The sequence below is a fragment of the Eubalaena glacialis genome, chromosome 1, assembly GCF_028564815.1.
Source record: "Eubalaena glacialis isolate mEubGla1 chromosome 1, mEubGla1.1.hap2.+ XY, whole genome shotgun sequence".
Classification (NCBI taxonomy): Eukaryota; Metazoa; Chordata; class Mammalia; order Artiodactyla; family Balaenidae; genus Eubalaena; species Eubalaena glacialis.
The window spans coordinates 8,904,825-8,920,654 of NC_083716.1; the positions used below are offsets into that span (position 1 = coordinate 8,904,825).

Genomic DNA, 15,830 nt, shown 5'->3' on the forward strand with positions numbered 1-15,830 from the left:
CATTGGTTTCAAGAGACAAGAAGACATCGCGATAGACAAAAAAAGCTCTGCCACACCATGCCCTCAAAACCAGGTCCCCCACATTGCTTTAATTTAGTCACCTTTTACAATACTATATTAATTCTCTTTCAGCTAAACAATGTTTTAAATTTATGCTCTGTCCTCAACCAAGTGGTTATGACTTTAAAAAGCACATAATCACACTAAAGAACCAATACCGTCAGTTAGTCTCTGGCTATTACATTATTTACCATCCCAAGGGCTTCACTTGGATTTAGCATTTGATGGATAAGTACAGACGGGTCTGTCACTTGGCTGCAAGTGCACCCGCTGACTGCATCAGCACCGGGCTGGGTGAGCTGCAGGAGCCCACTGCACCAGCACTACCGGCAGAGAGTCATGCCAAAAGGCGCCCGGCAGCTGCCATGCAGTCTGTGCCTGTCCCGTGAAGCTGTACAGTTGGCTCGAGGGCCCTGCTGATCCAGCGAGAGGGCACGAGGGAAATGGCAGAACTCCAACAGATCACTTTATCCAAGACTGAATCCCCAAAGTACATCAGAATAGACATAATTAAATGAGGCAGTGTGGACCTAAAGGTACAATGTCATCCCCACCAGGCCCTTGATGAAGGGAGTTTTGCTTTACAGAAGCCTTTTTATGAAGTAAATTACATTAATTACCAACATTTAAAAACATCCAACATTTAAGGGTTCTGAATCTCTGATTTATTAGACAGCATGGAATTAACAGGTTTAGGTTATTTTACAAAAGGAGCTCAAGCTGCTCATACACAGCAACTGGGCTTGCTGGGCGAAAAAACAATTCTTCAGACTACTGCAAAAGGACACAAAGACTCCTCATCCTACACACAGTCAGTATGAAAGGGCACACAGACAAGTTTTTTGCAAGACAGAAAACAGAGAAATCCACATACTAAATAACGCGTCCACAATGACTATAACGCATCCCTTAGGGGATAAGCATGTATTTGTAGGAAGCAAAACAAAGCTTTCCATAGAGAAACCACTTTCACGAGATGATTAGGTGGACCTGCAATGAAGAAAATACATTTCAAAAGATGGGTTCAGACTTCTAAGTTTTCACTGAAATACTTACAAATAAAAATAAGACCTTTCTCTGTATCAGAAGAATTTTTTTTTAATATATCATGGATAAAATAAATTTCAGTAAAGGTCCAAGTACCATTCAGAAACATACATTTGCAAATAATATAAATAAAAAACAAAAAGTGTGACAACAAAAATACTATTTGGAACTACCTAGAATAGGCCAAGCTAAGTTCATGTTCTGCTTCAGGGCATTATATTGAAATGAATCTCATTCTCGCTATAATTTTTTTCTTTTTAACCTTAATCACCAGTGGCTGGGTAACTGAAATGGACATGAGAACTATATAAATGTCAGAGAAATATGTAAACCTCATTAATGTTTCCAAAAATTCATTTAGAGATAGAAACAGGTCCAAATAGATGCCTGTCTAAATGTACTGCAATTACGTTACAATTATTTTTCCAAATACACAGATATGCTCTGTCTTTTCTCAGCTCATTACTGACTCAAACAATTTGCCCTTCTGGGATCAATTGTTTGCTAATAAATAATTGTTTACAGTCACAAAATGATGTTAGGAGGTTTTCTTATTAGTTTTCCTTCTGCACCCTAATAAGATTGAAAACGAGCTGATTCCCCAGAGTCTAACCTTAACCTCGCTTTGTTTCACAGCCCAGGAAATGATGACCCATCTGCTTCAGAAAATAATGGACGGCCGAGAGGAAATATTGTTTAATTGTAGATTAACCTCCTCATGAGGCAGTCTGAAGCAGCTTTAGAATTAGCAACTATAACCAGCAAGGGAAACAAATGGCTCAAGAGCCTTTTTCTCTACCATTTAAGGTCCACAAAGAAGGCAAAGGGGGTTTTACTACCTACATTTATTCACAAACATTTATTTCCACAATGGAAACAAAAACCATCAAGGTCAAAACTGATTCTCAAAAGTGCTGTCGCTGCCCTCCAATTCTGTTTGTCCGAATACCTTTAAATGCAGCAAACCATCTCATGCACTAAAGAAAGTGTTTGTTTTAAAAAAAAAAAGCAATAAAAACCTCTTTTCCAATATTTTCAGGTTCTTATAATATTAAAATTAAAATTTTTCCCTGGTTTCTTTGTTAAAAGTAATAAATCCACCATTGGGGAGTACGAATTGTTTTATTATCATCAACATGGCACTTAAGTAAATGAAATCTTGTCAAGTACATGGTGACCTACAAGTTCAAAAGAAAAAAGAACAGCATGAGATCAAAATGGCCAGCCAGGACAAGAGATACAAAAGTGAGAGATTAAATGCAAACACAGCCCTTTATCCAACAGGCTTCACATGCTAAGTCTGTTCTAAAGTCAAACCTGTAAAAGCACACATGATATTGAGTATTTAATACTCTGCCCCCTCTCAGGGACTCAACCAATTTAGCAAGGGGACTCTATACCATTCTAACTCAGAGAGGTACAGAAATCCTGAAAACAGTCAGTTATTCCATAAATATTTACTGAGGACTTCCTTCCAGGGCCTGAGTAGACAGGGACAAGGAACAGGACAGACTCTTGGGGGTTGGTATTTTACGGTTAAACAAGTGCCTAAGTATCAGGTTTCCCTTAAGCCTGGAAGCCTGGTGCAGGTAATTAAGTAAAAAGCTTTGCCCTAGGTACCAAAAAATGGAAATGGTTCCTCTCTGTCAGCAGTTACAACCAAGAGCCAAAGACATCTATGAAAATTTCGAAACTAAGGAAATCTGCTATTGCAGGCAAGGCCATATTACTCTGAATTTCCAGTAAGACCTGAAGGTCATTCATTTTGTGTAAATATTAAAGAAACAACCTCTGTGGAGAGGGAAGATTTTTGGTAGTTCAAATTCTTAAATATCTTAAATAGAATTTGCTAAAATAAATTATTCTTGAATTCCTCAACTTAATTTTGAAGCAATGAGCTAGTAATAACTCCAGAGATTCAAATAATAGTGCCTATTCAAGAAGAATGAGAGTTTGACATTCTTCTCTACAAAACAACTAGGCACAATTTTATCCATCAGACGTCTATCAACCTACGGATATTGAAAGCTTGGGAGAACAAGATAAAATCAACTCCAACCCTAGAGTCAGCTGTAATATCGAGCAGGCATCAACAATGCTATTCATGAATTTAGAAAAATTAATAAATCCTGGGGTGAATGCAAGAAAAGGCTCAAATACAGGTGAAGCATACTCACTTGGGTTTTGTTTCTGCATCTGTCACTTGGCGAATGAAGATACCATCTTCGGGATGTTCCGTGTCATCCATTTCATACATATACGATGATGCTATTGCAAGCGTAGTCCCATCATTACTGAAGGCGAGTGACGCAATGCTGGTGGGGTACCGATGGAACTGGCACAGTCGCTTTTTGTTAAATGGATCCCAAATATTTACAAATCCATCAGAACCACCTGCAAGTAATTTCAAAAGAGTTACAACAGTTCTTAAAAGCAGATACAAAAATAACCATTATCTTAACCATTTTTAAGGTCACAGAAGTTACAATTTCCCCAGGGAGTATTATATCAGATTTTCTTCCCTTTAAATATCATAAAAAGCAAGCACAATTTTTTAAAACTCTGCCCAAGTATAAACGTGCAGTGTTCAATTAATAGCAAAATGATGTTATCTTAACAACTAGATACAGGTTAGCATACCTGTGGCAAAGGTATTGTGGATGTTGTGAAACGAAATGGCGTTGACTGGGTAAATTTGCTCAATATTATTTTCTTTTAGTCTGTGACACTTGAAGGCATACTTCTTCTTCTGTACCTCAGGGCTTGGGTCCAAGTACTCAACTGCCACTCGGCCTTCAATAGAGCTTAATACATAACCCTGAGAGGAAATCAGAGGACAAAAATGGTGAATCCAGCTTCCAAAGCAAGGCCTGGATTCTCAAATTCAACCCAATTCCCAAATTCAGCCCACAGTAAAGAAAGATGATTATTTTTAAAATGAAAAGAGAATACAGCCAGGTTTTAACCACATGTTTAAGCTGTACTAACATAGTTAAGATCACTCCAAAAATTTAAGAACACTTATACCTGTTTTATTACAAGTAAATAAATAAAAGGCCACCATCATTTGCCTTCTTCATTCTACCAGTACCCTGCACACTGCAATCAAAAATGTTGAGTTATTCTGTCAAACCTCAACAGGAATTTTGAAGTGTTTCAATATCATTTATTTGTTGTCCTGTCCAGAAGGGGACTCGAATTCATTCCATCAGCTGGAATATATTTTTCTTTGCTCTACGCCTCCTCACCTCTAACAACTCGAAGAGAATTGTGTCTCCTTCACTGAGGGTACCAATAATCCAAACCAAGTGGAAAACCAGCCTTCCATCTTGGTCATCCTGCCTCTCGCATTTAACTACAGCAAGTCAAGTGTACACACAAACCACAGAGATTTTCAGCGATGTTCAAAAGTGGCTTATAATTTCAAACCTTTCCTCACTTTGCCTCGAAATAGTATGTCAAAGAAAGTAAGAGATGAAGATAAATATGAAATCTATATATTTTTTTTAATTCTTCAAGGTATGAAAAAGATTTACTCCTAAAAAACTACTTATGGAGAAAAAAAAAAATCAGTAAAATGTTACTTTTAAACTTCCATGATAAACTGGAAATAAACTCCGACGGAAAATTTTAGATAGAAGACATAATAACATTCATAAATGCAAGCATATTTTAATCATGCACTTAAATCTCTAAAGTTTCACACAACTGCAATTCCTTATCTTCAATGGAAATTCACAATATCCTGAGAAGAAGAATTGTGATCACCATTTGAGGTACTAGCCTTCTGACAAGCACTAAAGGATAGCCATTAGATTCCAAAGATATCCACTGTTTTTAATGACTTTTCCTCTTGTAAAATTCCTACAGCAGCTGACCCCACCACCAACTTCCCTTCGAACTTTAAGGATTTGGGGAGGAAAGGGCAGATTAATGAAGTGTCATCTCATCTAGTAATGATGATGGAAGGGTGACCTACCCTGTTCAGCATTATATGAGGGACAACACCTCCCTACCCTCAATGGCATTCTTTTAAAAAAGAAAAATCCAAGTTCTGCTAGCAGACTGACTAAACTCTATTAGCATTAGGGTACAAAGAGGCGTAAAAAAAAAAAAAGAAAAAGAGAGAGAGAGAGAACAGCAAATTCCATAATCCTAAATTTCCAGGTTTAAATTTGAATTCGCTGGTCTGTAAATTAAAATACCTGCAAAGCTCTGATTACTGTACACCTGTCAAGCATCCTGCACTAGGATCACCAAGGAATCTGAAAACCTCTACTCAAACCCCTGGCAGATTACTTATCCTCTCTGAACATCAAAGCTTTCTCTAAAATTGAGTTAACATACCACCTTTTAACAAAAGGCAATCAATAATTTACAACAACAAATTCTAAATCTAAATCTAACAAATTCTAAATCACTACTCAAAAAAAAAAGCAAAGCTTTAAAAGGCAGTGACCAAATCATTATCATATAAGATCCTCTTATTTTCAAATTCCCCAGGCACAGGGAGGAGAGGTCAGTACCTGCTTGTTTGGAAATGCTCGTATGCAGCGCGTCTGGTACTTGAGGCTGGACTCCCGGCGCTGCTGCACGTAGCCCATGTTCCGTAAGTCCCACACCAACACTCTGCGGCCTGCGGTGCCCACAATCAGCCGGTCTCCGGACACTGAGAGGGTATACACCTTTCAAGAAAGACCAAAACTTGCTGAAAATCATCTGCTTGCCTGCAAATGGCATTTTGCACCAAGATAAAGTCCACTAATCATAAAACCATAAAAAAGTTAGCTGATCAGGTTCACAAACACAGGTACAAAATTTTAAGTGCTACAGTTACACAAACCAATTGGCACAAAATAATAAACACAAGATATTCTTAATACTTAACCAAGTATCACATAACGCACATTCTAGTTAACTCTCCGAAAGCATCTTTGAAACAATTCTCTTCGTTACTAAAACAAGTTAAATTATTAAACAATTTTTACAGTCCTCTTGTTTCATTCAGTGACAATATAAAATTGTAGAAAATACTCAAAAAGGAGATAATAAAGCCATAAAAACAATTCAAGATACCTTTCAATGGGCTTCTGGCTTTTCATAAAACAATCATTTTCAAAGTTATTTTTCTATGACCACCTTTTGGAAGGCTATTTCATGTTGTAACTCTAAAAATCTTGACTCTCCCAGCTGTCACACTGAATAAATAGGCCTTCCCAGGAAGAGTGAGAGAGCTATCATTAATTAGCTTCTTAGTTGCTTTTGGTGGCATACGAATTCAAAATTAAAAGACAAGGATAGTGGTCTGGCATATGACAAGGCAAATTCTTATACCCTGACGTCATACTGAACACTCAAGACAGAGTTATCTTTAGGGAAAATTTAAAAAGCATTTTATTCCCTAAAAGCATCCATTTTTTTCCCCTCAAAATTCCTTTTCTTCAATATCAAAACAACTTCCACAAAATATTCCTTTAAAACAAATCACAAAATTTCCTGCAAATAAGCATTTAAAGTTACTTATTTTCAAATATGTTATCTGGGGACTAAATAGAGATAGCAAATTCATGAAAATGGTGGCAAAACGTACGTTCCTGATCATATTAAATCATTTTTTTTAAGTCTAAACTTCAGGTATATAACTATGCCCTGATCATTACTTTCAATTAATAAGCAACTCTAATATTTTAAAACCTGAAAAATCACTATAAAAAATGAAGAGGCCTCATGACATGGTAAGACATCTCTTTAACATTCAGTAATTAAACCTTATGGTTAGTAATCACTAATATGTTAACCACATACCACCAGCCCGGAGGAAAAAAACAAATTGGGTTTCACAATGTAACGACCCGACAGTCGCTACAATCTGGCCTTTAAATTCAACAGCTAATTTGACCAAGGGAAAAACAAGAAATTTAAAAGATTCAAAACAGTAGATTTAACACAAGCGTATTTCAATAAGAGACATATTAAGATTTACCGCTGTTTATTCAGAAAACATTTTTGCAGAAAAACAGCAATTAACTTAAGACATATGAAACACCAAATTTAAAAAAACACAGAAAGAGATCAATTTATAACAGTACAATCAGAATGGGAATTTTATCTTAAATCTTTACTACACAGGTGACACACAAGCTTCTAAAAGTGCTTTCTATCCCCACGGATCATAAATCAAGTAAAAACAGTGTCATGCTACTGACTAGGTATATACATTTATCAAAGACAGTATTAAAAAAAGTGACATAATGAACCTTGCTGAACCAATAAGCAGCTTGATTCAGTGTGGCTGTCCATTATATGATATTCTGTCAGTAATTTATCACAGCTTTTAACATGTTACATACAACCATAAATCAAAACTAGAAACAATGCAATTATTTTATTCTGAACAAAGGTCTTGCCAGGAGTAGATTCGAATGTGATGTGACAAAAATAATGGCTCTTTGGATGCACTACAGTATATAATGACAGCTAACAGGAACTGAATAGTATATTTACACTGAGGAAATAGACTCAAGTGAAGGATACCTTTAAATTGCTAAAACAATCCATCTTTAAAATTAACTACCACCTGATAACATCTGATAAAGGATACAGCAAGAATGCTCAATTACACTTCCACTGTACAGATCAAAAGGTTACAATAATACACAAAGTTTCAGTTTTAAGAAGCTTCCTTCACTACAGCCTTCAAACTACATCTATCAGTATTAAAAATAAATAAATGGTAAAAGCCAGAGAATATAGGACATCTTTTTCACTAAACTTCAAATGATAACCCACTTCACCCTCTTAGTCAACTCAAGAGAAACCTCAGATCATAAGTGAAAAGGAGTGATGCTCCATCCCACTTCCTGGTTTGGGGCCGTCAAACCCAACTGAAGGCAATGGAACAGTCTTCGCTAAATGACTTCTCTGAAAAGTTCAGTCTTTGCTAAATGACTTCTCTGAAAAGTTGCTTCTCAGCCCTAGGACTGAAAGCGTTAATACATGGAAGTGGGTTTAGGACTAGTGCTATCCAGTACAAATATGACAACTGACAGAAAATGTAGATCAAAATACCAAAATTAGTTTTCCTTCACATATTTAGCTGAGTTTGTAAAATAGACTCATCAACTCTTAATCTCTAAATTCAACATCGTATTCATCATTTATCAAGTCAAACCACCCCAAGGACCATAATTCCTGTTACGAACATAAAGAGCCTACCTTTTCAGGCTGAGAGAAGGTCCCAGCATTACAAGGGGTTCTGGGATCCCACAATTTAACTGTCTGATCCCAACTCCCAGTAACCATCACATTCACTTCTGGACAGTATTCAACACATCTGATAGGGGCATCATGGGTTCCAACAAGATTTTCTGTAGGAAAAAACAAACCAACAAACCACATCTAGCTTTACTAAACAAAGATTCCTCAAGTGAACAATAGAAGGAAACATTCATTGCACTGTAATGAATCCGCTTCCACCCACTCAATGGAAGTACTACACACAGAAAAATTTCTCCATGACTACGAAAAGTCATCCTTTCATCTCTGTTCACCTGACAGCACATAGCTTGATTCACTGGCATGGTAATACCAAAAGCTGACTTCAGTTTCAGATTACATTAAAATGGTGGCATATTTGTTATTTTCCTCACTTGATTCTAGATTCCTTCAAATCAGGAACCTTGTTTAACTCTATAGTTCTGACTATCTAGTGCAGGTTCTGATACACGGTAGGTGCTCAAGAAATGAAATGAACCAATGAGTGGAGAACTCTGGTCGAATGGATCTAGATAAAACTTATCGCATTAAGCTGATGTTTCACAGAAACTTATTTAAGTGGTAACAGGATTATCTGAGAGCTGGGGATGAGGAAGGCAGGGAGTCTTATGATTAACCCACTTGGTTTTCATGGTGGGTCAAATTTCTAATACACAATTTCTTTCCTCTCAATTTCAACTCTTCACCCTATCTGATTCACTCATTCAACTAACATCTACTGAATGTTTACTATGTGCCAGAATCTATACCACATGCTAAGGATACAACAAAGAACAAACAATATGTGGCCCTGATCCTCAAAGAGGAAAACTACTTGTTTAAAAACATACTTTTGTTTCTCGTTTAAATGGTATCTCGTGAAGTTCAGCAATGACCTTCTTAGAATAAACAGCTAATTCCCTCAATTACTGTCTCTACCATCAAAAACCTTTGTTTGCTTTTCAGTGCTTTTTTTCTCCTGAGCTTTCAAACAAATAGAACCTAAACCTGCAAGCTAACTTCCTATCTAGAATAAGCTGCTAGCAAACAAAACCAAACATCTGCAGCTGTAAGTTACATGACAAAACGGCTTTCATGCAAACGCCTCTTCTGATTGGATCCTTTTTTTTTTTTTTAATAAGATACAGTGCCCATCCTCTATCCATCCTCCCACTGTCCAACTCATCCTCGTTAGTCATATCTCTGTGCCTTGCCATGTCCTTCAAGTACGTCTATGTCTAACGTACGCATATACCAAAAAAAAAACCTCCACTAGAGAGCTCTGTGTATTCGGGTTCCACTCCAATCTCTACTCTGCTCCAAAGTCGCCATAAAAATGTGGGTAAGTTATTTCATATCTTAGAAATTAACTAAAAGAAAACGTGCCATCTTGTCCTTCATTCAATAAATGCAACTAAAGCATATTCTATGCTAAACAATTATACAAGCAGAGTTAACATGGTATCTGGACAGGACTAGCTATTTTATAATGTTAAATTTTTTAAAACCTATCTTCCTTCAGTCGAAACTAAACTAGCTTCTGAAAACAGAATGCTGAAACATCAGCACTGTCCTGGAAAAGTCCTACTGAAAGGGAGTCCACTGCGGGACCCAGTCCCCTTCTGAGGGCCAGGGAAAGGTCAAATACTTAAGTGCCACTTCACGTAAACACTGTGGATGGAGATCATGAGTTTCACTGATAAAATCCATGCGTAATATTTTTTTATTGTAATTTAATGGTTATCATTTAAACGAGAAAGTCCTGAATTTAAGCCATTTCTACTTGTATCTAAGCAACTTAGGAACTAAGCAATTCAGGAACTACTCTTCATGAATAAACATTTACAAGTAAGCACTAACTAAGAAAATACTAAACTGGTAAAAACGTGGCTGTTACCTTGATCAGTGTTCAAATCATGCATTTTCAATTGATGGTCTAATCCCCCACTCCAGGCATGTGTTGGATCCTACAAAACAAAGTTGCAAGTCATTTAAAACTTACAGAGCTTTAAAAAGAATTTAAAAATTCCTGTTTCCACAGCCAACTATCCAGTTTATGCTCAAGACGAGAGGTACACTGGGCTCAGCTACTCATTGTAAACAAACAAAAAAAAGTACAAAAAATAAAGCAAATTAAGGAGCTAAGAAAACTACTACGCCAGAAAATTAAGGAAGAACGGTTCACCACACTGGCTGACAACCAACAGGCATTCCCATGTACTCGCAAACAGACCTTCCTTTTAACAAGGCAGCCAAATGTTACTGTCTTGTTGTGAGTTTCAAACACATTACGTCCAAAAGGTTTGCAGAGTTACGCCATTAGAATCCAAGGGGAGACCGAGTTCCTGACGTCTGCAAGTCCCCAGCGCCAAAAAAACCCCACACACACAAAAACAAAAACAAACAAACCAAAAAACAGTACCTGGGGCGCAAGGTAAGTGTTGGGGGAAGGGAGGGGAGCTGTCCAAATGACCCCACCGACAAAAGCCTCTGCCCAACAACGGAAAACGGACACTGTTGACCAGGAACACCATACCGAAGATATTCAAGGGGGGCAGGAGCGGAAGCGGAGGACACCTACGTAGAAAGCGCAGTCCAGGACGGCGCCGGTGTGCTGGTACTTGAGCCGCATGGAATTGGCCGGCACATCGTAGAGGCGCACGGACGTGTCCCAGGAGGAGACCAACAGGAACTGGGAGGTGTTCGGGCTGAACTTCACCGAGGAGATGCCGTCCTCGGGTGGCTGGTTCAGCTTGAACTCGTTAGAACCGGTCATCTACGGAACAAGCGACCAGTGAGAGTCCGCAAGGGTCCGGGGGCTGGACTCGCCGACGGCGGGGCAGCGAGGGGGCCCCACGGGGGCGGGGCCTAGGGAAGGCCGCCGACACGGCCTCTGCGCCTGCGCGGAACTGCCGCGCCCGTCGCTGTCCGGCCTCATCTCCCCCACCCCGCCCGCCGCCCCTCCTAAGCGCCCCAGCCGGCCGGGCCGCCGCCACCGCCACCGCACCCCTAACTCCAGCCTCCAGCGTGGCCCGCCGCGGGCTCCTGCACCCCGGCCTCCCCCGCTGGGCCTGCCGCCCCGCGTGCTCCTGAAATAAAAGAAAACCTATGGAAGAGGAACCGGTTCCCAGAGGACGGCTCCGCCAGCTCCGGGCCCGGGGTGGGAGTGGAGGGGTCCCCAGAGAGTTCGCTACTGCGCCCAGCCGCCTCTCCCCGCTACCTTAGGCTCCCTCAGAAGCAACTTCACCGCTACTCGCCGCCGCCTAGCTTCCCTCGAAGCTCTCGCGAGCGGGACGAAGGGGGCGGAGAGGAAGTTCCAGCCAATGCCTGCCATTGGCTGATTTCAAACGCCAACGTCTCGCTCTAGGCAGCCGATTGGTCCGCCCCGGAGGCCGGGCGTCGGTCAACCCAGGCAACCTGTTCCGGCACAGAGGCGAACGACGGCTTTTCCGATCACGTGGCCTCTTTTCACCACCAGGCTGAGGCGCCAGCGCCGGTGCCGGACGAGTGAAAACTACAACTCCCAAAGAGCATCGCGCCAAGGCTACGCTCACGGCCTCGCCCGTCCGTGTGCGGCACGCTGGGAAATGTAGTCTCCCTGGGGCCGATGCCCGGCCTGTCCTCTCAATAGTAGGCGGGAAAGATGCTCTTTCCAGTTGACTCTTGGGGCCCTCCCCATCTCAGTTAATCTCTCAGGCACAAGAACCTTATTTTGGTCAGTACTTTTATAGAGCTAAATTAGTCTCCCTTCCACTGCACATGCATATGCCCATGAAGTTGACCAAAACTGGAGTGGAGAAAAAAATATTTGCTCTAATGAAGTGTATAGTTTGCCCTACTTTTTTCTCATTTTCCTGGACTTTCCACCTATGAACCAGGCTCTCACATTTCCCACTGTCGAAGATCTACTGACCTTAGAGATACTCATCATTATTTATACTCTGCTTTATCTCTTCATTCCATTTTCCTGCAAACATTTATTGAGCACCCAGCGCATGCCAGGCCTGGTGAGAAAACCAGGAAGATGCATTAATCAGACCAATTCTTGCTCTTGAGGAACTCTTTGTCCAGAAGGTTGGACAGACTGAGAAACAAATGATTACTCTGCAGTGTGTTAAAGCTCAAAAGCCTCTTTGAGACATATGTTCAAGTAGGGCCCTAAACAGCTACAAGCTTCTCCCCATCCACCCCCTCCCACCCCAAGAACTCGCCAGACTTGCAGGCTCAGTTTGCTGGATTTTCTGTTTCTAGAATCCTCCAGAAATAGGAGAATCAAGAACATTGCTCCTGTAATGAGAAATAATTTGGTCTCCATGAAAGAAAAGCAATACTTAATTTATAACTAGAATGCTGTGACTCAGTTACTCTTGAATATCAAAAGTGCACTGAAAATTTTCAATTTAATCCATGCTATAACCTCTTTTTCACAGGCTTTTGTAAAAAAAAAAATCTTATGTTATTAAATGATCTTGTATGAAGTGGGAGGAAACTGCTGAGGTTAAAGTGTTTAATTTCTAAGGTACCTTGATAGAGAAAAAGTGTTGTTGGTCCTTATGCATTCATATACGCTGACTCAGGTGCACTTTTTTATGAATGGTGACACAGTAAACACACAACAACCACCCTTCTGCCCGGTGTATTGATGATATTCCTGTCAAAAGGACAGATTCTTGCCCTGTCTCCTCACCAGTCCTCATACTTGGTTCTCTCTCCTCTTTCAACAACTTAATGGCTAGGTTAAGAATTTTAAAGTGCAGTGCCTTGCCTCCATTCTAATTTTGGCTAAATAATTTTATCTCCAAATAATTTTATTTGGTTCCCTCTCCCAGTTGTTTATTTAATTCTACTAGTGTTTCGAGATTCTGAGCATGAATTATCCACTAATAAAATCTAAGCGTATTTCATTATCCAGTGTGTGTATGATTCAGGTCCCTCTGGGCAGGCAGTTGCAGCCGGACTCGATTTGAATTTTAAGAAACGTCAATCTTTTAAATCCAGTTTAGAGCCTGAAAGGAGGCTGATGATTTTGCTGCTTATTCAAATGAATTGATAGTCTTGAGATAGGAAATCTGGCCACAATGGAGTCTTGAACATTTCAAATCCAAATGCAAAGCCGTGTGTGTGTGTGTGTGTGTGTGTGTGCGTGTGTGTGTGTGTGTGTGTTATACTTAGTTACCAATAAGAAAGAGGAATTCCTAGAAACTAATCACACTGTTGGATCACCTTTGACTACTAATTTCTGGATTAGTAAAAAAAGTGAAGTACCCGCTATATGACAAACTGGAAAAGGATCATCCCTAAAATCTTAAGGGCAGAAACCACTCTGCCATTAACTGCCTACAGGAAACAACTTCCTATGAAAGAAGTAAGCCCAAGAAGGATATAGTGACCCAATACTGTTAAAACCATCATCTCTTCTTAAAAAACGTAATCTATTGAAGTGCAGACAAAAATGATATGGGTGAAATATTCCTATACAAGTAGTTCCTTGAAGGCAGTTTGGTTATTTCTGCATGGAATATTCAAATAGCAATTTGACAGGAAAGAAAAATTTAAAGCAGGTTATCTGGAAAGAGAAAACTTCATTGAAATATGTGTACCAAATAAATCAGAAAAAAACAGATCCAGTGTCAGTTCTGTTTTCTCTGACTAGCCAATATCTAGCATAGTTTTCAGCAAGTACTAGGGCTCAGTAAATATTTATTGAACTGAACTCAGCTGAAATGAAATAAATGCAATTGACCTAACAGCATCGGCACATGTGTTCTTGAATTTTATGAAATCTAACATAAAAAATATGACCTCACAAATGGACAAGACACCAGGCATTTCAGACATGACACTGCGGGTCACAGAGACGGGTAACAGATATCCTGCATACTTTCATAAAATGCGGATAATTTCGACGCCTCTCGGCTCAAACAGACAGGTCTATCACGCAAATATTCCCCTTCTAGAGGATGGGATCCGGACTCCGCGCTGCCGACTCCCGGCACCTTTGCAGCCGCCAAGAAGTAGCCCGGGGCTGGAGGCAGGAGGACCCGGGAGCTCGCCCCACGTGACACCGAACCATCAGCATCCTCAAAGCTCAAGCAAATTTTTTTTTCTTACGTTTTACAAGGAACAGGTGGCTGCGATCTAACACTGCGAGACTGCGATGTGCATGACACTCGCGCGCGTCTGTCCTCTCGGTGCCGCGCCCGCCCAGCCAGGGTGAGGCAGCAGGTGCTGGGGAGCCGAGGTCCGTGGGCGCGCAAACCGCGCACCAGGGTTCCATTCAGTGCCCGCTGCCACGTGCTTGCCCGCGACCCGGCCCCTTAGCCACGCACAATGCAAACTATAAACAACAACAACAAAACAGTGTGGGGAGGAGCCTTTGCCTCCCGCGCTTTCTTTGCCTAGTCTCGGGCCTCATCCCTCCTCAGCCGAAGTGTTGCCTTTCCGCGCCCTGTTCCCGCACCGCGCGGCTCGGGAACTGTGAGCGGCTGGAAGCCTGTCGCGCCAGGCTGGGGGACGAGCAAACCGGGCTCTATACCTGATCCAGGCAGCGCCGCCCCACCTGCCCTGTGCCCTCGGAGAGGAGGCTCCTGTCACAGGTTGGACCACGTCGCACGACGCCCTGCTGCCGCCAACCCCGAGGCGCTCCCAGGGCTGGAAAGAAGCTCGTTCCGGGAGGCAACCGCTTCGGCAGTGAAGCCTGCCGCCCCCAATCTGTACCTCTCCGCGCGGGCTCCGGAGCTGGATTCCCGCCGAGGTGAGCCTCCGCCGCGCGGAGACTACGGGCACCAGCTAGTGGAAAGGGGTGCGCCTCCAGCCCACGTGCCGCCTCGGCGGGGCCAAGGTCCCAACCTTTAACCTCTGACCCCCCGCCCCACCTTCCACGTGGGGCGAGCCCGACCTCTTCTGACGCCCGCCTGCAAGCTCTTCCACGGAAAAGCGAGAAAACCTGCGCGTTAGCACGGCGGACAATCAATTCCACCAAAGTTAGCAACGATGCTTAAAATGTTTTATTTTTTTCTTTTTAAAAATATTTACAGATCTGAAATCCCCCCCCCCTTTCGCCCCTACCCATCCTCGGGACAAGGGAAACGAAAAGAGGAGTCGAGATCATTGTTCAAAGCCCCCAAGGGCTGGCTTGGCCAGCCGTGTGTGCGTGTGCATATATACAGGTGTATATATGGGGAGAAGAATGTACCTGGTCTGGTGTTTTTCTGATTTTTTTTCCTACCGATCAATGTCGATCTGGCCGAAACTCCCTTTCCCACCACCACCGTAGAACATCCCCTCGAACATGGTTTTCAAAACGTATTGGTTTGTTTGGGGTAGAAAGCAGATGATCTGGCTGGAGGAATGCCGATAAATACCAGAAACAATCAAAACAAAAAGTAGGGCAGAGGCCATAAATAAGAGGTAACGAATACACATGGTGTATCTCGTAATATTTCTGGAAACGCGCCGCCCTGCTCCGG

At 41.5% G+C, this 15,830-nt stretch overlaps 1 protein-coding gene across 2 annotated transcripts; it reads right to left on the bottom strand.

The window, feature by feature from the left end:
- Positions 1-702: 702 nt before the first annotated feature.
- Positions 703-11,657, bottom strand: BUB3 (BUB3 mitotic checkpoint protein). Of its 2 annotated transcripts, none has more exons than XM_061192448.1 (8): positions 11,582-11,657; positions 10,943-11,137; positions 10,259-10,328; positions 8,323-8,474; positions 5,634-5,792; positions 3,748-3,925; positions 3,285-3,501; positions 703-1,050 (listed from the first exon to the last, which is right to left on the bottom strand). In XM_061192448.1, the coding sequence occupies exons 2-8, from the start codon at positions 11,135-11,137 to the stop codon at positions 1,041-1,043; spliced, it is 981 nt and encodes a 326-aa protein (XP_061048431.1). In that variant the 5' UTR covers positions 11,582-11,657; the 3' UTR covers positions 703-1,040. The 2 variants fall into 2 exon arrangements, with proteins under 2 accessions (XP_061048431.1, XP_061048420.1); XM_061192437.1 differs by lacking the exon at positions 703-1,050 and adding an exon at positions 2,193-2,285.
- Positions 11,658-15,830: the final 4,173 nt, after the last annotated feature.